Source organism: Cherax quadricarinatus, chromosome 7 (assembly GCF_038502225.1).
Source record: "Cherax quadricarinatus isolate ZL_2023a chromosome 7, ASM3850222v1, whole genome shotgun sequence".
Lineage (NCBI taxonomy): Eukaryota > Metazoa > Arthropoda > Malacostraca > Decapoda > Parastacidae > Cherax > Cherax quadricarinatus.
In genome coordinates, this window is record NC_091298.1 from 11,291,790 (window position 1) to 11,315,684 (window position 23,895).

The window sequence follows — 23,895 nt, forward strand, 5'->3', positions numbered from 1 at the left end:
GTCCCGAAACATGGAGAGCCAAGATGATGGATGTGGTACTGGAAAACCTCATGCATCAACATGTTAGAGACACTACCAGAGAGAGAGGTGAAGATGAACCAGTAAGACTGGACCTTGTATTCACCTTGAGTAGTTCGGACATCGAGGATATCATGTATGAAAGGCCCCTGGGAGCTAGTGATCATGTGGTTCTGTGCTTCGACTACATAGTTGAGCTTCAAGGGGAGAGAGTAGCAGGAATAGGTTGGGAAAAACCAAATTACAAAAGGGGGAGCTACTCAGGCATGAGGAACTCCCTGCAAGACATTCAGTGGGAGAGGGAACTGAGGGGAAAACCAGTACAAGAAATGATGGACTATGTGGCAACAAAATGCAAGGAGGCAGAGGAGAGGTTTGTTCCCAAGGGAAGCAGAAATAATGGGAAGAACAGAACGAGTCCTTGGTTCACCCAAAGGTGTATAGCCACATCAGGAGGAAAACAACAGTCAATGACCAGGTAATCAGACTGAGGAAGGGTGATGGGGAGTTCTCAAGAAACTACCGAGAGGTATGTCAGGAGCTCAACACGAGATTTAAAGAAGTATTTACAGTGGAAACCAGTAGGACTCCAGGAAATCAGAACAGGGGGGTACACCAGCAAGTGCTGGATGAGGCACATATAGCCAAGGAGGAGGTGAAGAAGCTGCTATGCGAACTTGACACCTCAAAGGCGGTGGGACCAGACAACATCTCTCCATGGGTCATTAAAGAGGGAGCAGAGATATTGTGTGAGCCATTAACAAAGATCTTCAACACGTCATTTGAAACTGGGCAACTCCCTGAGGTATGGAAGATGGCAAATGTAGTCCCAATTTTTAAAAAGGGAGACAGACATGAGGCACTAAACTACAGACCTGTATCACTAACCGGTATAGTATGCAAAGTCATGGAGAAGATCATCAGGAGGAGAGTGGTGGAGCACCTGGAAAGAAACAAGTGTATAATTGACAACCAGCACAGTTTCAGGGAAGGAGAATCCTGTGTCACAAACCTACTGGAGTTTTATGACAAGGTGACAGAAGTAAGACAAGAGAGAGAAGTGTGGATCGACTGTATTTTTTAGGGGCTGCAAGAAGGCCTTCGACACAGTTCGTCACAAGAGGTTACTGCAAAAGCTAGAGGATGAGGCACACATAACAGGAAAGGCACTGCAATGGATCAGAGAATACCTGACAGGGAGGCAACAACGAGTCATGGTACGTGACGAGGTGTCAGAGTGGGCGCCTGTGACAAGCAGGGTTCCACAGGGGTCAGTCCTAGGACCTGTCCTGTTCTTGGTATATGTGAATGACATAACGGAAGGGATAGACTCAGAAGTGTCCTTGTTTGCAGATGATGTGAAGTTAATGAGAAGAATCAAATCGGGTGAGGATCAGGCAGAACTACAAAGAGACCTGGGCAGGCTACAAGCCTGGTCTAGCAACTGGCTCCTTGAGTAAACCCTGCCAAATGCAAAGTCATGAAGATTGGGGAAGGGCAAAGAAGACCGCAGTCACAATATAGTTTAGATGGCTAAAGACTGCAAACCTCACTCAAGGAAAAAGATCTGGGGGTGATTATAACACCGAGCACATCTTCTGAGGCGCACATGAATCACATAACTGCTGCAGCATGCGGGCGCCTGGCAAACCTACGGATAGCGTTCCGATACCTCAGTAAGGATTCGTTCAAGATTCTGTATACCATTTACGTCAGGTCCATACTGGAGTATGCAGCACCAGTTTGGAATCCACACCTGGTAAAGCACGTCAAGAAATTAGAAAAAGTGTGAAGGTTTGCAACAAGACTAGTCCCAGAGCAAAGGGGATTGTCCTACGAAGAAAGGTAAAGGGAAATCGGCCTGACGACAATGGAGGACAGGAGGGTCAGGGGAGACATGATAACGACATATAAAATACTGCGCGGAATAGACAAGGTGGACAAAGACGGGATGTTCCAGAGATGGGACGCAGACACAAGAGGTCACAATTGGAAGTTGAAGACTCAGATGAATCAAAGGGATGTTAGGAAGTATTTCTTCAGTCATAGAGTAGTCAGGCCGTGGAATAGCCTAGAAATTGACTTAGTGGAGGCGGGAACCATACATAGTTTTAAGGCGAGGTATGATAAAGCTCAAGGGGCAGGGAGAGAGAGGACCTAGTAGCAGTCAGCGAAGAGGCGGGGCCAGGATCTATGAATCGACCCCTGCAACCACAAATAGGTGAGTACACACACACACACACACACACACACACATACACACACACATATACATAAACATACTCTTACACGAGGTATCACAATGGACACAGAAGTGTCCTTGTTTGCAGATGATGTAAAGTTAATGAGGAGAGTTAAATCAGATGAGGACCAGGCAGGACTTCAAAGAGACCTGGACAGGATGGAAGGTAGGTCCAGCAACTGGCTCCTCGAATTTAAACCCGCCAAATGCAGAGTCAAGAAGATCTGGGAAGGTAAGAGAAGATCGCAGACAGAGTATAAGTTAGGTGGCCAATGACTGCAAACCTCACTCAAAGAAAAAGATCTTGGAGTGAGTATAATGCCCAGCAATTCCCCTGAAGCGTACATCAACCAGATAACTGCTGCAGTTTATGGGTACCTGGAAAACCTGAGAATAGCGTTCCGATACTTCAGTAAGGAATCTTTCAAAACTCTGTGCACCGTGTACGTCAGGCCCATACTGGAGAATGCAGCACCAGATCGGAACCTGCACCTGGTCAAGCACGTCAAGAAATTAGAGAAAGTGCTAAGGTTTGCAACAAGGCTAGTTCCAAAGCGAAGGGAAAAGTCATAAGAAAAAAGGTTAAGTGAAATCGGCCTGACGACACTGGAGGACAGGAGGGTTAGGGGAGACATGATAACGACATGCAAAATACTGCGAGGAATTGACGAGGTGGACAGAGACAGGATGTTCCAGAGTTGGGACACAGAAACAAGGGGCCACAATTGGAGGTTGAAGACTCAGATGAGTCAAAGAGATGTTGGGAAGTATTTCTTTAGTCATAAAGTTGTGAGGAAGTGGAACAGTCTGACAAGCAATGTAGTGGAGGCAGGAACGATGCATAGTTTTAAGACGAGGTATGATGAAGCTCATGGAGCAGGGTGAGAAAGAACCTAGTAGCGATCAGTGAAGAGGTGGGGGCAGGAGCTATGCCTCGACTCCTGCAACCACAAATAGGTAAGTACAAATAAGTGAGTACACAAGCACACGCGTAGAAAAAGGTTAGGAATGATGGATTGATTATTGGAGAAATACCATTATACAGAGTGGAGGAGGAAGTTGGAGAAATTGATGACAATTACAAACTTTTTATTGATACAATAAAGAAATACTTGAACCACAATGGAAAGAGAGAAGCTAATATAGCATGATGTCAGTCAAGTGAAGTAAGTGGTATCTAAGTGCAGAGAGAAGTATTAGAAAATTAGGGATCGTATTATTACCCAAAAATTTTAATTCGTATATATGATGGGTTTTACTCAGTAAATATTATGGAGAAAAATGGGAAAAGTCAGCAGAAAAAGAAAAATCCAAAGAAAGGTCAAGACACGCATGAAATCTCATCCTAGGAACACAAACAACATCTTTAAACATGACAGACCCTTGAGAGAGTAACTCACAGCTCCTCCGGCCACATAGTGACACATATACACACACAATATCCACATGGTTCCCTCTTTATTCTTTCGAAACAATAAACATTTACTTATGGTAATCTTACTGCGGAAGGCCCTTGGGGTGCCGCGGCTGTCAATTGCAATCTACTACCAATTAACAGAACACCCAGGAAGGAATGTGATACACAGTGTTACGGCAATGAAGAGGAATGTGACAGACATCATATAGCAACAGTGAAACTTAACTGACCTATTGCAGAGACAAGAAACAGATGATGAGATAAACTAATGAAAAACTTCATGAGGCAGCATGATGAAGATCCAACGAGATTAAGAGCAAGAGTGAAGAACCTGCTATGCTTGACCTTGTTTTCACCTCCAGTTTGACAGAGAGAAAATTTTGTAGGGAATTTCCCTGGGAGGAAATCACAGAATAATGACTTTTCTGAGGAAATAAAAACTACAATAATTGAGAATAGGTGGGGAATCAAAGAGATTAATATACAAGAAAAAAACTTTAGTATTAAGGAATAAGAAGTTCCCCAGCACATGTACAATGGAATTCTGAATTAAAATGACAATCACCTAGAAAATTATGAATATATTTAACAAAAAAGGAAGAAAGATGAATGGAAAACTTGCATTAACCAGCAAGGAAATAGATAAGAGAAAACTCATGGCTCAGGTATCCACATACGGAAGCAAAGTAAAAGAACAGAAGAGCGTGGTAAATACAGAGAATACTCTCATTACCAGTAAACAGGAAAGTTAGCCAAATTAAATATCGTCTTTTGAGGAGGAAAGCATGAAAAGATATTTAAAGCGGAAATCGTAGCCAAGGTAAATATGGAATCCAAACTACTTCACAACCACATAAGAGGAAAATGACAATAAGTTATTAGGAAATAACACTGAGACAACGGTGAGCAATCACAATTAGCAATAGAGATGTATGCAGTTAAGTTAGCACAAAACTCCACGATGCGTTAATAATAATAATAATAATAATAATAATAATAATAATAATAATAATAATAATAATAATAATAATAATAATAATAATATATTCAGCTAAACGCTAAACCCGGAAGGGTCATACAGATCTAGGTGCGTTAAATGACCAAGGGTCAGTACCAGAGTTAGATGTGAGGACGAGCCACGTGAAAATATCAATTACTGAAACAACTAATGAAAAGGTGAATACGCTCCTGAAGAAATTTTGCTCACGGAAAGCATTAGAAGGCACCGGAATTAAACCAAAACTTCTTAAAAAATGAACTGAAACTTTTCTTGTAAGTAGCTCTCACAAACTTTGAACAAATCGTTAATGACGAGATTGAGGGTCAGAGTGTAACATGCAAAATGATAGAAAATTATTTTAATTTCTTAATCCACAAACGTGGATTCAGAAATTAGAGGTCAGGGTCTTATAAACCTTATTGGGATACAATAGTCTAAAAGAAGTCAGGCACGAAACAGATGTATACGCTTCATATTTCTCTACTGTATATAGTATCGACAAATTGATTAATATGATACATTTGCAGTTAGTAGGAATCTTTAGTGCCGAAATGCTTCACCTGCAGAGCAGATTTCTTCAGGTTTCTCTCAAGGCTGATGGACTGATCACGTTAAAATTATCTATCAACTTCTAATACCTTCATTGCTATAATCGCCAGTATTCGACTTAAAAAACTGCTGAGCAGGCGATACGTTTCGGCACTAAAAATTACTAAGAGTTGGATATGTGGCCTTACTTGTCACGCTGACATTTACAAAGGAACTTAGCAAACTAAAGAAGCAAGCTTTAACAAAACTAGTTTGGCTCTGAGATCATTAAAGTCAGTTAAGCTGCGGCACCTGCAGCAAGGGCAGGAACTCACCCGATGATCTGGTCTCTTAGAGGCCAGAGGGTCGTGCCTTGATGCTAGTGATGGGCTTCTTTCCAATGCATTAGAACTGCCCTTACCTTCCTTGGACAACCCTGATTAATTTCGGTACTCCATGATTTGTACAATCTCTGTTAGATTAGCTCTTCCCTATGAGTAAAATAAAATAATCGAAATCATTGGTTATAATAGAGATGAGGCCCCGGTTGTATGATTCAGTTGTAGCAGTTCGACTGTAGATTCAGATAAACAATCTTACCTATAGGGAATCCATTCAACACAAGTATAGCGTCTTTGTCATCGATGTCTGGCGACATCGCCAGACGCTTAATGCATGCCGCCCAGCGCGTCACTAGCCACAGTATTAGCGGTAAAGAACGATTACTTATGTGAGTGAGAAAACGAGTGAATGAGTCACAGGTAGCGAGCAAGTGAACGTGCGAATGAGTTAGTGAACTAATGAGTGAATGTGTGTCAAAGAGCGAGGGAGTGACCGGACAAGTAAGCACACAAGTGAGCGCTCTCCTGGTGGGAAATATTGGATTTTCCTGTGAGGAATGCAAAGAAGATAGTCATTCCCAGAATACCAGAATCCACCGTTAGAGAAATATGATTTCTTAGCTAAGGTTTCGTTACTACTTCTCTTATCTTGATTAATCAAGTTTATATATAGAAGGAAACTATTTGTGCAGCAGGGCGGAGACACTGGACGTGTTTCTCTCACGTATTGTCCCTCTTCACCCACCAGTACATTGGTAAGTGGATGTTAGTCGACAGTTATCGGTGGCATCCTAGAAGAGGAGAGGGGGGGGCGAGTAATATATCTTAGATAAGGTTTGGTTTCACTAATAAATAAAAATAAATAATAAATTATTTAATATCTTTACAGACAATCCATAATATCTATATGAGACAAAACACTAACATAAGAAATATCTTTCAGGTAATACTTGTTTAATTTATCGGTCTTGTGTAGTTTATTCGGGCATTTACTTTACAATAAACATTGGACACCGGTTTTATACTAGTTAAACCAAGTTGACTTACTATCCAGCGGCATGAACAGAGGTGTTTGAGACAATGGGTTATATCAGTGGCTCCAGAAAATATGTATTTGGCTGATACGATTTTTTGCCCAAAGGGTCGATTTCATTGGGTAAGACCATTCACCCCCATGAGTGAAACTAACACCATAAAAAGTGTATATATTATCCTAAATAGCAGATATTCCTGATATGCCACATCCGGTATTAGCACCTATCATAGTAGTTGCAGTATTCAAGTATTACTAGCTTCAGAAATATTCATTTTCTAATTGTAGCACATCTTAAAGATTTGTATGAATGCTACACGGGGAGTTCTGTCAGGTAGAAATCCATGTAGAGTAATACTTCTTGCGAGGATTACTCTACAAAAATTTCTGTTTCACACAAAGTGAGTTATGGTGATGCCGGTGATCCTGGAAACTGGACCTATCCTCCCTTTCGTTGGACAGAACCTGATTGCTTCTCATTTCTCAATCTCTGCATGACTCATGTTGCTTAACGCTCCCCTTGTAATTAACGTTCGTAGCATGTTACATTATGCTACGAACGTTAATTACAAGGTTTTAGAGTATTCATAAGTGATAGAAGTATTAATTACTGTACTCTATTATATTCCTAGATGCACTAGTTGAGTGACTCGATCTCCTTCTGTACTTCATATATTTTGGTCAGTCTTCGTCCTTTTAGTTAATTACATCGGCTGGATACCGTAGACTCATCTATTTACATCTTTCGTACAATAACCAAAATTTTTCATCTAATACAGCACTATGGTAATACTGTATATATCTTTGTCTCATCATGCATCTGTCTCTTAAGTAAATTTAGTGTTAGTTTTTCTTCTCCTGGCAGTAAATTATGCGAATTTTTTGTTTTTATGCCTACCAAATCATCAGCTCTCTCTTTCCTCTGAGATATTAACATGAGCTGATATCCATACATATTTTACTAGATGTTATCATTTACTAGCACTAATGAATTTCTTATGTCATATAGAGTAATGTTAATGATAATTTTGTATAAGACTTATGAGTTTAACATTGTGTCCGATAACGAAAATTAATAAATTCTTGCAAGTTCATCAGCCTCAGCAGTCACCTGGAGTGTATCTAATTTAATCTACGTTTGATAACATCTAGTCGTGAATTTTTGAGATTTTAAGAAGTCTAACAAAATTTAAGATAAAGGGGTGCATCCATTTATATTTGACCCAGACTTCTGTTAGACCAAGTAATGATAATATTTAGATATTTAGCACTTATTACAATAGGCAATATATCAACTTTTTTATCATTTTGATGCAGGTGAAGGGTTGGTGATCACAAGATTTAGAGCTACCCTTTCATTCCTTGTAGACAACTGATTACCATCAATTCCCCATGCTTTAAATATAATAATAACAATAATTATAATTTTTGGTATTAATCACCCTTTTCAAGAATAGACGGGTTTAAGGAGTCACTTTAGGCCTAGTACAATATAGATGGAGTAGCAGAATAGCTGCTTTGAATTCATTTCTAAACATTCAAAATACTGCAAACAGTTCGCAGCAAATATATGATTGTTCAGTCATTAATGCTTATTCGGATGATAAAAAAATATTGTCATAACTGGAGACCACAGACGTGAGAAGAGACACAGGTGCCTAGAAAACACAAACGTTATGGAAGATAGGTGTCAGAAAGTCACAGAAATGGGAGAAGACAAATGTGTGAAGTTAGATACATGTGTGAGGGAAAACTAAGGTGTCTCAATGTCACAGGTACCAGAAGAGACAAGTGCCCGAGATAATACAGGTGTATAGGACAAAGCACAGGTGTCAGAGAAGACTCAGCTTGTAGTATATAGATCAGAATGATGTAGAATAAAGCTAACATGAGGGAGCTAATGTATCCAATTCCCAGGCTGACAAGAGACACAACATCTCTGAGCAGCAAGATGTGCGTTGGTCTGCTTCGGAATGTTAACAAGTAATCTAGTTTATGTTTTCAATCTTTTAGTTAGTTATAAACTAACCCACAGATTGAAAATAAATAACTAGACGACTTGATAACGTTTCTAAGCAGATTGTAATGTCCTCGAGTTTCCATCTTCAAAGTTTTAGTTGAGATGTTTCAGTCACAGCACTCTGATTTTTTCTTCTTTTGCAGTGTGTTGACCATATATGTAAAATAAACAAAAACATAAAATTGGAAGATCTTTAAAGTAACACCAACATAAATTTCAAGAAAGCTTGAAAAAAAATCTGTCTCTCTTCCTCGATAAACTTCGATGTTAATTAAATTATTTAATTCGATTATACTAGAATGATGCTTAGTATTTGATTAAATTCATTCATCATTATGCATCATAATCAAATGAATTATTTCAATATATATATTTTGTTATGTTTCACTATGTCATATTTTATTCACGGTAAACGGCGATTGAGATCCCATCAACAGAGAAATAGTTGTACATATATTTTTGTAACTAAGTATGCATGTTTTGAACTCTACTCATGTGTTCAATATGCAGAACCGGATTATCAGACCTCCCGATAATTGTTGTGTCAACTAATCGCGTCCAGTATAACGAGGTGGCGGATTATGTTCTAGACTTGTATTGTGTTAACACTGAAAGATAAAGTTTGTGTGTGCTGAAGGTGTATGAACAAAGCAGTGCTCTTTATATATATATATATATATATATATATATATATATATATATATATATATATATATATATATATATATATATATTTATATATATACATACATATATTTATATATATATATATATATATATATATATATATATATATATATAATATATATGTAGTATATATATATTTATATATATATATGTATACATATATATATATATATATATATATATATATATATATATATATATATATATATATATATATACATATATATATATATATATATATATATATATATATATATATATATATATATATATATATATATATATATATATATATATATATATATATATATATATATATATATATATATATATATATATATATATATATATATATATATATATATCGTGCCGAATAAGTAAAAATTCCGATTTGGGATTGATTAGCAACGCTCTTCTTGCTGAATAAGGCAAGCAGAAATTTGTGTATGCAATAATTTCGCAAAAATCATTCTGAACCTAACGAAAAAAATATATAACTTAAATACATTTAGTTGGATTAAGGTAAATTAAATTGCTCTTGTTATAATAAGGTTAGGTAAGTTTTCTAAGGTTCTTTTGATACAAAATTATTAATTTTTACATTAGCATACATGAAAAAACACATAAAGAAAATTTTAGGAATTAGTTAAATTTGTCTATTCGGCACGACATATATATATATGTCGTGCCGAATAGGTACGTATATATATATATATATATATATATATATATATATATATATATATATATATACATAAATTAGAGAACCATTATTTATGAGATTGCAACGTTAATTATGTTATTATGTTTAAAGTCGATAATCCATTAGGAAATCAGAGTTTATTTAATTTAAATATTCCTACTTACTACTCAATGTAATCTTCTCTTCCAATAAATGATTTCCCCGCTAATATATTCATTAACATAATATTTCACCTCGGTAGACATGTTCCTGTAATATGTAACTTTTTTTTAATATTATATTAACTATCAATAATCATCATCTAGACCCAGTTCCGCTGATGTGATTTACTGAAACTTGCTGACTAGATTATAATTGAAATTAATGAGGAAGTGGCATATGTGGTTATAAATGCTCTGTAATTCCTTAATCCCGTGTTTGAAAAGTGGGTAATAAATCTTCGTCTTCGATATTAATTATATTTTCAGAGACAGATCTTTTAAAGTTGCGATGTAGCTCCTGGCCATTTTCTTAACTGATGGTGAATATTTGTAAAACTTTATGATAATGATGTACGATATTCCATTGTTTACCTTCTACTCCTTCTATTATTATTATTATTATTTATTTATTATTATTATTTCAACATTTTCAGCTGTATTCAGAGCTTAATTAAGCGCAGTACTTGTCTTCTGATTTGTCTGTAATTCGATCTTTCATCTGTTAGTAATAGCAATAGTAGTAACAGTAGTCGTATTGGTCATGGTGGTAGTAGTAATAGTTGTGATAGTGGTAATGTAATGTTAGTAGCGGAGTAATAGTAATAGTAGTAGTAGAATTATTATTAGTATTATTATTATTAGTAGTAGTAGTAGTAGTACAAGTAGTAGTAATAGAAGTAGTAGCAGTACCAGTAGTAGCAGCAGCAGTAATAGTAGTAACAGTAGTGGTGGTGGTGGTGTAGTAATAGTAGTTGTAGGATTAGCAGTAATTGTAGGAGTAGTAGTAGTAGTAGTAGCTACATTATGAGTAATAATGGCCAGATTACATCATATTTCGTGTTACCAGCAGTCGAATAACGGTAGTAGCTAATTTCAGTTTAATTTGTACAAAGGCCTCTTAGACAAAATTTTAAATTCATTCCCTCTTAATTTTTTCCTTACGATCCCTTTTACAAGATTATAAATTTTGTTACTTAACACTTTTCAATGCAGTTTCTAGCTTTTAGAATCCGATAAATGTAATATCGTATTAATATTCACTTCAAGTACTGCAAATACAGCAATAAAAGTGATGAGAATATTATTATTAATGATAAAAGCAATAATAACAAACCTACAAATTCTGAAATTAAATTAATAAGAGAAAACAGTTGTTGTAACAGTCACAGTATTTCGATATTTCCCGAAATTCCATAAGTGGGGCACAAGTTAATATTTAGGCGATGAAAATTTGAATGGAATCAGAGGAGGCGCCCACATGCTCTCCTTTGGAACCTAATATTCAAATTTCTTCAAAAATGGTAAATTAGGATATTTACAGACCTAATCTAATTCAGGTCTTTTAGAGAAAAAAAAAGAAACTAATTTCCAAAACTAAACAAGGACATTAAGCTTGACGCTGTTCAACTGTTGCATTATCAAGCAATAAGCATGGAACGGTTTAAGCTAATCAGATGCGACACTCAGAAATTACGGTACGAAAAGCAGTATATTATTTTTTTTTTCAATTTTATCTGAAAAAAAATTAAGCAAATTGCAACCCACGCATGCAAAAATAAATCCAGTAAGATGACTCAGCTCTGAAGATTGTAAATTCTTTGTAACCCTAGTGCACATTAACATACAATTTTTTAACAAAGGTCTTAAGGGCACACAGATGTTATAGGCACAGATAAAACAACATTTAGTTGATTTAACCCAGAATAGCTAAACAGTCAAACACCGCCGTGGCTTGTTTCTGAAAAGAACAGATATTCGCCAATTGCTTCACGGAAACCGATTTGATTAATATATAAGCACATGATAGCTAACACAACCTAACATCAAAAGATTATTTCATGTGAAGACAACACATCATTTCTAAAGTTTTCCCCTCAAGGAAGGTTCCTTGACTCTGGTGAGGGGCTTTTGATCTAAAGAATTGGATCTGTGCTCCAGTTTCCTGAATTAAGCATTTAATTCCTTGCACATCCCCTCCCACAGGCACTGTATAAACCTACAGGTTTAGCAGTTCCTCCTTGATTATAATAATAATAGCACTAAAGTTTAAAGCTGATCACTATATTGATTTTTAGTTAATGCACAAAGTCCAACAAATTTGTGCCCACACAGCCTAAACCCATGTAACGTTCCTTCCGTTCCACACGATGCAACAGCCATTGGAGACTGATGCGGTTCACCATGTGAAGCAAGTTCAGTCCCTTGGATCTAGAGCACCTCAGCAGCAACAAGGCAAGATAATGAAAGAAGGCAAAATAAAATTACATCATTTCGATATTAAAAGTGGCAAAATGGCATAAATATACTTCATTATATATATCCGAAATCGATCAGATGAGCTTAACTTCATCTGTCACAGGGATCACAGGGAAAGAAATTTTGAGAATGACCTTTGTAGCATTGTGCACAGCCCACCACACATGCAAATAAACCCATGAATCTTGCCCATGATACATTACACAGACGTTGAAAATCTAAAGCCGATAGAATAAGGCGTTCTCAAGTAATAAACAAAAAATTGTGAGAAAGCAAACTAAAATGTTGCAGAGAATGTTCCGACAAAAAGGAAAATCTCCCCTCGTTAAACTTAAAAAAATATTAAACCTTAGTTTTTTTCAGCAGTATCCTTTTCTAATTTTCTCTCTGAAATTCTCGTTAATCCTGTAATTTATTTTAATTCTATTTTGATAAAATTTGAGTAAAAATCTCAAATTTGCATCCACAGCCCAAAATTAATAAAATGCTTCCAAGTCACATACACCAATATTTGGGGTTTGAAGCAGATCGGTTTCCAACAATTCCATTTTTTAACCATTTCAGTAAAATTGCAAATTCGCACCTACTCCAGATATATCATCCTTATAGAATACACCGTCAGTAATATTTTAAAGCCAATCGGAAGAAACATTCTTTAGTCATTGAATGAAAGATGAACATCGTAATTTATTCAACAAAACTGGCGCACTGGGTCTTATGGTTTTTATAGCAGCATAAGTCTTGTGTTCAGGAAGCCAGACATGTGTTGAAAATTTGAAGCTCATCAGACGAGCCGTTCTCCAGTTGTGACACGGATATTCCAACGATTTCTAGTTTCTTTTACTATTTTGCTATTTAACAAATTTGCCAGCACGCCGCAGCGTTGTCTAGCGTTTTTCAGTTTATAATATCTGTATGAACATCTCACCATATCATTGGAATCTAATAAAATATTTAGTAAACTGCCTAAAATTGGCATAGTTTATATTGAACTGGATCTAAGAAATTTATCCAGGCCATATGTAGCGTTTTTCAAATACATTAAGCAATGAATGGACTTTTTAAACAACTGATATAATTAGCCAGCTGGTCAAGCACCGCATGTATTGAAAAACATCAATCATTGACAGATTGTTCATTATTTATTGAAAATAAAACATTTATTCATGTTCCTTGAGCAGGGATAGCAGTATTTTCCTCTTCATTTGAGGGGTAACTTCCTGGGTTTTATCGAAACTTTAATATTATAGAAGTGATAAGCATAATGTGATACTGTGCACGGCAGACATGAGACTTTTCACCGTTAAAAAAATATTTAAGGTGTTTTGTAAGAACAAAAGAAGTAGTTAAAAGCTAAAAGATAAAGGGTAAAAATTAAATTTTCGTCTTTTATACAAACTGTTTGAGCATATGAAACAAAAAAAACAAAGTCTAATTTCAAATAATCGTCACCTTGTTTTATTTCAAGAGTAGAACATTCTTAATGACAAGTGGAGTACAAGCTATTCCCTCGTAATAAGGATTGAGGCGCTGATGACTGATAAACAACAATGTTTGCATACATGGGGAAAATCTAAATAAAGATTAGACTAAGTAAAGCTCTGCAGGGGATAATAGAGGCCTAATTTTTTTATTCAGAATGTGAATAAATTTGGAGGGACGTCTAAGCTGTCGTGTTTGAGAGCCTCTGCAAAGACAGTTGATTACACTATGTAACAAAATTTCACTTTTGGTATGTTCCTGGGAAATATGCATCATTTCCCAATTCTTTACAAGTAGACAAAATTTAAATAAGCAATTTTGATCCCAAAATTTTGCTTTTGTGGTCAGGACACTTCTGGAACATTTTCAAGAAAGACTGATGTAAAACTATTATGCTCTAGGATTTTACTTGACAAATATGAAAACAGGGGCTCGCAAACCAGCATTCAGTACAGCTCTGGTTACCTGTGAAGATACATCAGAAGTGAAATTGCATCAAGAGGCTGCAATCATTCTCCAGATGCATTCTGCTACATATGTGGTCAATTCATTAAGACAAGAGCAAAGAAGTTCTCTGTAACAGCATCTAAAAATATGTGCAAAGCTTACAAAGCATATTTTGGCATGCCATTTGGGGACCAAGACAAGACCTGGGCGCCTCATGTTGCTTGTGAACATTGTAAGAAAACATTGGAAAGTAAGAAAGTCATTAGTTATATGAAGGGTAAAATCTTGAATAGGAAAATTTTTTAAATGAAACTTATGTAACAGAAACTATTTCTTTTGTTCTTTTACAGGATAGTATAGAGGAGAAAAAAGAATCATGAAGTTTGGTGTTCCTAGAATATGGCGTCAACCCGCTGATCACTCAACCAACTGCTACTTCTGCCTGATGGATCCTTCCTGTACCTATACATCCAGAAAGAAGTCAACAGTCAGAAGAAGAAAGCAGCATATCAGTGAAATGAAGAGCACAGTGAACAAGACTATGATTTGAAAGATGCAGCTGTTGGGAGGAATCCTTACTACCCTAACCAAACAGACCTCAATGACCTTATCAGAGATCCTGGCTTGACGAAGTCAGATGCTGAGCTCTTGATTTCAAGGCTCAAAGAGCGGGACTTGGTGGATGAAACTGTGCAAGTGACAAACCGAAGAAAACATCACAAACATTTCTCAAGCTTCTTCACTAATGAAGACAGGTTGTGCTACTGTAATGATGTATCAGGCCTCTTTCATGAAATTGGAATTACAAGCAAATCACATGAGTGGAAACTCTTCATTGACAGCTCCTCCAGAAGTCTAAAAGCTGTACTTCTGTACAATGGGAACAAGTATCCATTGGCTCATAAAGGGGACTACAACAGTGTCAAACTTCTACTGGAAGCTTTGGACTATGATAACTATGACTGAGAGGTTATTAGAGACTTCAAAATGGTGGCAGCTTCGATGGGACTCCAAGGAGGTTCTACCAACTTTCCCTGTTGTCTCTGTCACTGGGATAGTAGAGACAATGCAGCACATTACCAGAGGAAGCACTGGCCTCAAAGGACTGAGTTCTCCTCCGGTACGGTTGGAAAACATTAGGGACGTGTTTCCATAAGACACCTGCTGTCCCTGTCCCTGTTCACCCATCAGTTTAAAATGGGTACCTGGGTGTTAGTCGACTGATGTGGGTCGCATCCTGGGACAAAACTGACCTAATTTGCCCGAAATGCTCAGCATAACAAGGGGCTTTCTATAAAGTAGTATATCACTGATGTCAGCTAGGCCTGCATACCATGTACATGTACTTGTAATAAATAAAGATATTATTATTACTATAGGTTCTGTTCCCTCTATTACACATCAAACTAGAACTAATGAAACAGTTTGTTATAGTTCTTGACAAAGAGTCTGCAGCCCCCAAGTATCTTCAAGGCTTCTTTCCCAAGCTATCAGAGGCAAAGGTGAAGCCTGGCATTGTCAGTGGACCACAAGTCAGGAAAATCATGGAGTGCTCAGAATTTCCAAAGAAACTCACAGAGAAGGAAAAAGAAGCTTGGGAGAGTTTTGTTGCTGTAGCACAGGGCTTTCTGGGCAACAACAAAGTCGACAATTATGTGGAACTTGTTGAGACCTTGGTAAAAAGCTATGATCAGCTGGGCTGTAGTATGTCCCTTAAGGTTCATATCCTTGATATGGACCTTAACAATTTCAAGGAGAATATGGGAACATACTTAGAGGAGCAAGGGGAGCGCTTCCACCAAGATATAATGGACTTTGAACACAGATATCAAGGATCTTATAATGAAACAATGATGGGAGACTACATTTGGGAACTTAAACGGGAAAGTGATTTGTTGCTGCTCGCAAATCTAAAAAACTGCTCATTTTTAACTTTGTAAATATGTTTCAGAAAGTTTAGATGAAATCTGTGTAAATTTTATTTTATTTTTGTAAATTTTAATTATTTTATAATACGTTTTTGTTTTACTTCCAAAACTAGCAAAAAATATTGAAATTTAGCAATTTTTTTTGTTAAAATTTCATCCTGTAAGCCACAAAAGCAAATTTTGAAAGGAATAATGGTCATTTTCTATTGTTTTACAATAAAATGAGAAGGAAAATAACATTCACTTACGTGCAGGGTAGCTTGGAAATTAGGAGAAGGTGCGGGATTACCAAAACTATTATCCAGAGGGCTTAGGAGGGGTTGTTGAGGTAGTTCGGACATGTAGAGAGGATGGAGCAAAACAGAATGGCTTCGAGAGTGTATAAATCTGTAGTGGAGGGAGGGCGGGTTAGAGATCGGCGAAGGAAAGTTTGGAGGGAGGGGGTAAAGGAGGTTTAGTGTGAGCGGGGCTATGACTTCCAGCAAGCAAGCGTGAGCGTGTTAGATAGGAGCGAATGGAGAAGAATGGTTTTTAGGGTAATATTTATTAAGGGATTCAGGGAAACCGGTAGCCCGAACTTGAATTCTGGAGATGGGAAGTACAGTGCCTGTACTCTGAACGAGGGGTGTTTATGTTGCAGATTTATATCTGCAGTGTACGCACACCTCTGGCAAGTCAGTATGGAGTGAATGATGGTGAAAGTTTTTACTTTCTGAGCCACCCTACCTTGGTGGGAAACCGCCGATGTGTTATATATATATATATGTATATATATATATATATATATATATATATATATATATATATATATATATATATATATATATATATATATATATATATATATATAAGTTTAAAAAACAGACTGGGGAAATGCATAATTGGGAATGGTTAGATAAGGGTTAAACCTATTTATCTTAGAACGTAACACCTACTGCAGTACATTTCTAGTATTATATCTTTATGCTCTACACATTATGGACATCCGTTTACATTGCATTTTTTTATTCGAATCCGTCGTTAATCTTTGTTTTCTTGCTTACGTTTATTTGTCTACATAGGAAAATATCAATACAAATGATAATTATAAAGTTATGAATTTGATAATGATGATCCCCTTGAGTTTTATCTCTAGCCTTTTGTTCGAGAATTTCCAAAACCGTTTCACTAGATGTTTTAGACATTTTTTGAAATCTTCAAGAGTGTTTCTTAAGATATTATCCAGGCAGTTTTTTTTTTCTGGAATCTAAAGTACAAGTTCTGTATATACCTTTCAAATATTTCATTTAAATTTCTTCCAGGGGATCTCTTTAGGTATTCTCTAAACTGATCTTTTTATAATATAGAGAATTTCCTTATATATATTATGAAGAAAGATTTCCCAAGTAGTATTTAAAACATTTTATAGCAAGTTTCTATAGATATATTCCAGAATTTTGTTTATATTCTTTAAGGTAATTAATATATCCATCAGCTTTTTGTTTTCTACCAGACGATTATTTCAGATAATATTCCAGTTTTTAAAATATTGTTGGAAGATGTTTCTTAAACATATTCCATGCAGCTTATTTAAATAATCTTCCAGTTTTCTCAAAAATATTCCAGGCAATATTTGGCTCTAGGCATTTTCTTTTAACTTTCTTTCAAATGGAAAAAAAATCTTGTCACTCAAAAATGCCTTGGAAATATGAATCACTTTTCTGAATCTTGTTTTTTGTTTCTCTTGCTGCAGATTTCCAGTATGAAGAGTAGTCATGTCGTGCTCGCTCTTCTCCTGGGAATGATCTTATCTATCTCTGCAAGTGAGTATTAGTCATCGACTTATCATCTGTCCATTTCTCTGATATTTTATGACTCCGCCTATGTCAGCCTATTATTATGAACAACCACATTTCCATACCTTGTTTTCTATAGCCGATATGTCTTCAATACACGATATCTTCTATAGCACTTAGGAAAATAAGTATATTTCAACAGCACAATACATCTCTGTCCTCCATATTCATCACCTATACAGAGGTTTCTTCTTCTGGTAACAAGTCTAATATATCTCCCCTTTTCATCCCCTTAATTTTCTGTATCGGATTTTCAACCTCAGATAAAGAATTTAAGGATTACAGTTTCAACATTCACCTACATAATTGTCTGTAACAAAGTATGAGACATTATATTTACATAAACAACTCTGTAATCACGTGCTTCAGAATTTCTGCCTCATCTAGTATCTAGTTAAAATAAATTTTGTATACATAGCTATACTTTCTTGTTTGAGAAATTCCGCCTTATATAGGGACTATGACATATTTTATCTTTTATAGCCTCTTCTATAATCTCACAGATGAAAGTATATCAAAACGACACATTATATCACTATAAAACAAGCTCCTATATAAAAACACAAATAATTTTTAATCAATGTTAGGAAACCAATATATGAAATATAATACTGACCAATTTTTTAAGGATAATAAATGCATTTTTATATTTAACATTCATTTACTAATACATTTATTATTATTGTCCTATTATTATTATTATTATTATTATTATTATTATTATTATTATTATTATTATTATTATTTTTATTATTATTATTATTATTATTATTATAATTATTATTATTATTATTATTATTATTATTATTATTATTATTATTATTATTATTATTATTATTATACTTTTAATAAAGTGAGTCAGGAGAGATTTACTCTTCAGAATATCCACAAGGACAGTCTTCCAATCTCCTACATTTCATATCGTCCTCTGAATAAGTATCGAATATAGATATAGCCATTTATAAAAAAGTTGCCATGGAGGTATATGCTTTAGTTTTATTTAATTGAATTTAAAATTTAAAAAAAAGTATTCTGTAAAAAAGTGGCAGAGAAGAGTAATATATCATAATCAATTAATCTTAAGTTGTTAGTGTGAGAGCTAAACCAAGATTTACTATGAGTTATAGCAGTTAGATATTATTTTGAACATTTAGCATGAGTTGTGCCTCAGTTAACTATTAATATTTAAGAGTTAGGTTCATACACACTTAGCGCTAGGTTATCTCTAATAATAATTATCTTCAACTTCATCTCTTTAATTTGAAAGTATTGCATAGCATTAGCAATATATAACTTGTCGGACACAGCAGCACCATGGCATCTTGGTACATGGGATGTCCTCCCTAACATCCATTTAACATGACCTAGTTCTACTAGTGGGTCCCATTCAGCTTTGGCGTCATCTCCAGCTACTAAACCTTACATCTTGGTCTAGTATATAAGTCTCTGGTCACATGCCTCTGTTTTAGTCTAAAGGACTGACTTCCTTCTATCAAGTCTGAGGGACTCTCTACTTCTACCGTGTTCAGCGTGGTAACTGACTGAAGAAATCTGCTATGCAGGTGAAATATTTGACAATAATTGTACCTAAAAGTTGCACATGTGTCTTACTCTTCAGCTTGTCGGTATTGTATACCATTTATAATGTGTAAGCAATAATATTAAAGCTGTTAGTATCTTTCGCAAAGTTCTAACTAAAATCATGATTATCCAGTGTATATTGCATCAGGACTAGCCACTGTTTTGGGAAATTAGAAGCCATTTGAACGACTAGACATAATCATCTTCAGCTAACAATAGTGTTTAAATTTGGTCTAGCCATACGCATAAGCAGTTGCTCATAATCTTAATCAGTTAGCGAGTTCGTTACACTTCAATTTTGCTACAGTCTTGGGGCAGTTGGCAGCAAAGAGTTACTGTTATCTTTAACGCCAAGATAAACAGGGAAATATTCTTATTGATGTACTCGAAGCCAGTTAAAGAATCCCAATTCTTCCAAAACTTGAAACAGGACAATTTTCATATAAATATTAACATATTAATATTTCATATAAATATTTAACATAATATGAGCTGTTGTATTTAATCTGCAACATTACATGTTTAGGCGATGCATCCTACGCAAAATATTCCTTAGCTTTCATGTGAAAGGGAATGCAAACAATCATATTTTGAACAATATAACCTGCAATCTAAACTTTTTGTTAATTTCAATAATAATCTTTCAAATTCTCGTCAAGTCATTCAAGACGATAACAAAGAAAAATAAAAAAAAAATATTAATTTTCGTAATTTTGATGACAGTATTTCTGTGATAAAAGCGAAGGGTAATTGTAGCTACAAATCCAGGAATGATACCTCAGGTTTACGTTTAATGATAATACCCAACGTCTACGTTTAATGCCCTGGGCCGTTAAATGACGCTCAAGTTTTAAAAATGATGCTTTAGGTCTAAGAATGATGTCCGGGGTCAAAGACTGATGTTCCAAATCTAGGAATGATGCCCACGGCATCATTCTGATGCTTCAGGGTCTAGGAAATGAGGAGCCGAGTCTAACACTGAGACCACGGGTGTAAGAATGAGGCCACAGGTATAAGAATGAGGCCACAGGTATAAGAAAGAGGCACCAGGTGTAAGAATGAAACCACAGGTGTAAGAATGAATCCACAGGTGTAAGAATACCACTGGTGTAAGAATGAAACCACGGGCTTAAGAATGAGGCCACAAGTTTGAGAATTAGTCTCCAGAACTAGGAATGGAAAAGAATCAGGTTGGACCCTAGGAAATCCAGAATATCTCCAGTTCCTTCCATCAAGAACCCTTCACCGTCTTCAGTCTGCCTAAAATAAGAACTTATGTATACATATAGCAGAAACTTCTCTACAAATCGAATATACCTTATATAGTTACATCATTCATATATAAAAATGTTTGTATCTTATATATGTATATATTGCGATGGAAGCATATTTCATGTCCAGAAAAATCAAGTGTTATTAACGGTGTAAAAATGATAGAGAAAAAAAAATGACTGTTCAAAAATGACTGTGTAAAAAATGTGGAAAAAAATAGTAAAAAAAATACACTAACACAAGCATGTCAGAATCTTCCATATGAAATGTTTCATGAAATTATTATTGTAGGGAAAAATATTTTTATTCGCAGTTTTTTTTTTCATTGTACTTAGGAACGGTTGAGCTTCCTCCACGCCTGGGCTCTTCCATTACGTAATAAATTAGAATATCTGAGAGAGAAATGCAAAAGTTCCCAGACTTTAGAAAGTGTGGGTTGGTTGGCTTGATAATTTCAGAGCCTGTTGACTACATGAGGGAGTTATTAAGGCAGCATATACTTTTCATTCCCTCAGAGAAGGTATACAGTAATCTCTCTCTCTCTCTCAGCAAACAGACAGTAATACATACCATTTATTGTATATATACTGAAAGATACACGCCTCTCGGTATTTAAAAGCATAGAAAACACAGTTCTGTGGATATACTGAAAGATAGACACCTGTCGGTGTATATACGCAGATAAAAACATAGTTCTGTATATACACTGAAATACACACCTGTCTTTCAACTGAGAGATATGGATCAGTTAGTGTAAATAGACTGAGAAATGCACACGACACAGTATGCATCAGCATTGATATGTATGGGATATTCCATGCAGTATATTTAAAGAGGCATAACAACCTTCGAGAAACGTTTGCATTTGAATGCAAAGTTTAATTTTAATTATAAAACAATAAATAATCTGATATGTATTTAACATTGACAAATGATAAGTGCATTTTTAATATTTCATAAGGATACTTTGCTGACTTAAATTCTATTCTGAAGGATCATACAAGCGTGTCTGAGGTTCCTGTCAGCCTCTACATGTAAAGTGTGCATACACACACACACACACACACACACACACACACACACACACACACACACACACACACACACACACACACACACACATACACACACACACACACACACACACACATACACACATAAACACACATACACACGCACACACACACACACACACACACACACACACACACACACACACACACACACACACACACACACACACACACACACACACACACACACACACACACACACACACACACACACACACACACACACACACACACACACACACACACACACAAACACATAGCGGGAACGCTTCACTCTGGAGGTCCCAAGGTGGTAATAGCAGTGATGTATAACCCACCACAGAACAGCAGGAGGCCAAGGCAAGAGTACGACGAGAGCAATAGAGCGATGGTTGACACACTGGCTACAGTGGTCAGAAGAGCTCATGCATGCAGGGCAAAGCTCCTGATCATGGGTGACTTTAACCACAAGGAGATCGATTGGGAGAACTTGGAGCCACATGGGGGCCAAGATACATGGAGGGCTAAGATGCTGGAGGTAGTACTGGAAAACTTCATGTACCAACACGTAAGGGACACTACAAGAGAGAGAGAGGATGAACCAGCAAGACTGGACCTAGTATTCACCTTGAGTAGTGCAGATATCGAGGACATCACATATGAAAGACCCCTTGGGGCCAGTGACCATGTGGTTTTAAGCTTCGAATACACAGTAGAGCTACAAGTGGAGGGAGAAGCAGGAAGGCCAGGAGGAATGAAGCCAAACTACAAGAAAGGGGACTACACAGGAATGAGGAACTTCCTGAACGGGGTTCAGTGGGACAGAGAACTGGCAGGGAAGCCAGTTAATGAGATGATGGAATATGTAGCAACAAAATGCAAGGAGGCTGAGGAGAGGTTTGTACCTAAGGGTATCAGGAATAGTGAAAAAAACAGGAGGAGCCCATGGTTTACCCAAAGGTGCAGGGAGGCAAAAACCAAGTGTGCTAGGGAATGGAAGAAATATAGAAGGCAAAGGACCCAGGAGAATAAGGAGAGCAGTCGTAGAGCCAGAAATGAATATGCACAGATAAGAGGCCCAAAGACAATATGAAAACGACATAGCAGCGAAAGCCAGATCTGACCCGAAACTGTTGTACAGCCACATCAGGAGGAAAACAACAGTCAAGGACCAGGTAATCAGGCTAAGGAAAGAAGGAGGAGAGACAACAAGAAATGACCGTGAAGTATGTGAGGAACTCAACAAGAGATTCAAAGAAGTGTTCACAGAGGTGACAGAAGGGGCTCCAGAAAGACGGAGAGGTGGGGCACACCACCACGTGCTGGACACAGTGCACACAACCGAGGAAGAAGTGAAGAGGCTTCTGAGTGAGCTAGATACCTCAAAGGCAATGGGGCCAGATAACATCTCCCCATGGGTATTGAGAGAGGGAGCAGAGGCGCTATGTGTACCCCTGAAAACAATATTCAATACATCTATCGAAACAGGGAGATTGCCTGAGGCATGGAAGACAGCAAATGTAGTTCCAGTCTTTAGAAAAGGAGACAGACATGAAGCATTAAATCACAGATCAGTGTCACTGACATGTATACATGTATGCAAAATCATGGAGAAGATTATCAGGAGAAGAGTGGTGGAACACCTAGAAAGGAATGATCTCATAAACAGCAGCCAACATGGTTTCAGGGACGGGAAATCCTGTGTCACAAACCTACTGGAGTTCTATGGCATCGACTTGCCGCCCCTATTCTCGCCGAACACAGGTGTATTTGTGGCAGTGAAACAGCAGACCGATTCGGGTACCAGTGTCTTGTGTGCCGTAAATCCGAGGGAAAGATTGCAAGACATGAGG

General features: G+C 36.5%; 1 protein-coding gene across 2 annotated transcripts in view; it reads left to right on the plus strand.

Moving 5' to 3' along the window:
- LOC128686755 (uncharacterized) overlaps window positions 1-23,895 on the plus strand; it is a 181,771-nt gene that overhangs the window by 75,718 nt on the left and 82,158 nt on the right. For both annotated transcript variants that reach the window (XM_070082287.1, XM_070082288.1), the window contains one exon: window positions 18,035-18,104. In XM_070082287.1, coding sequence (XP_069938388.1) covers window positions 18,035-18,104 — 70 coding nt within the window. The remainder of the gene's footprint in view (window positions 1-18,034; window positions 18,105-23,895) is intronic.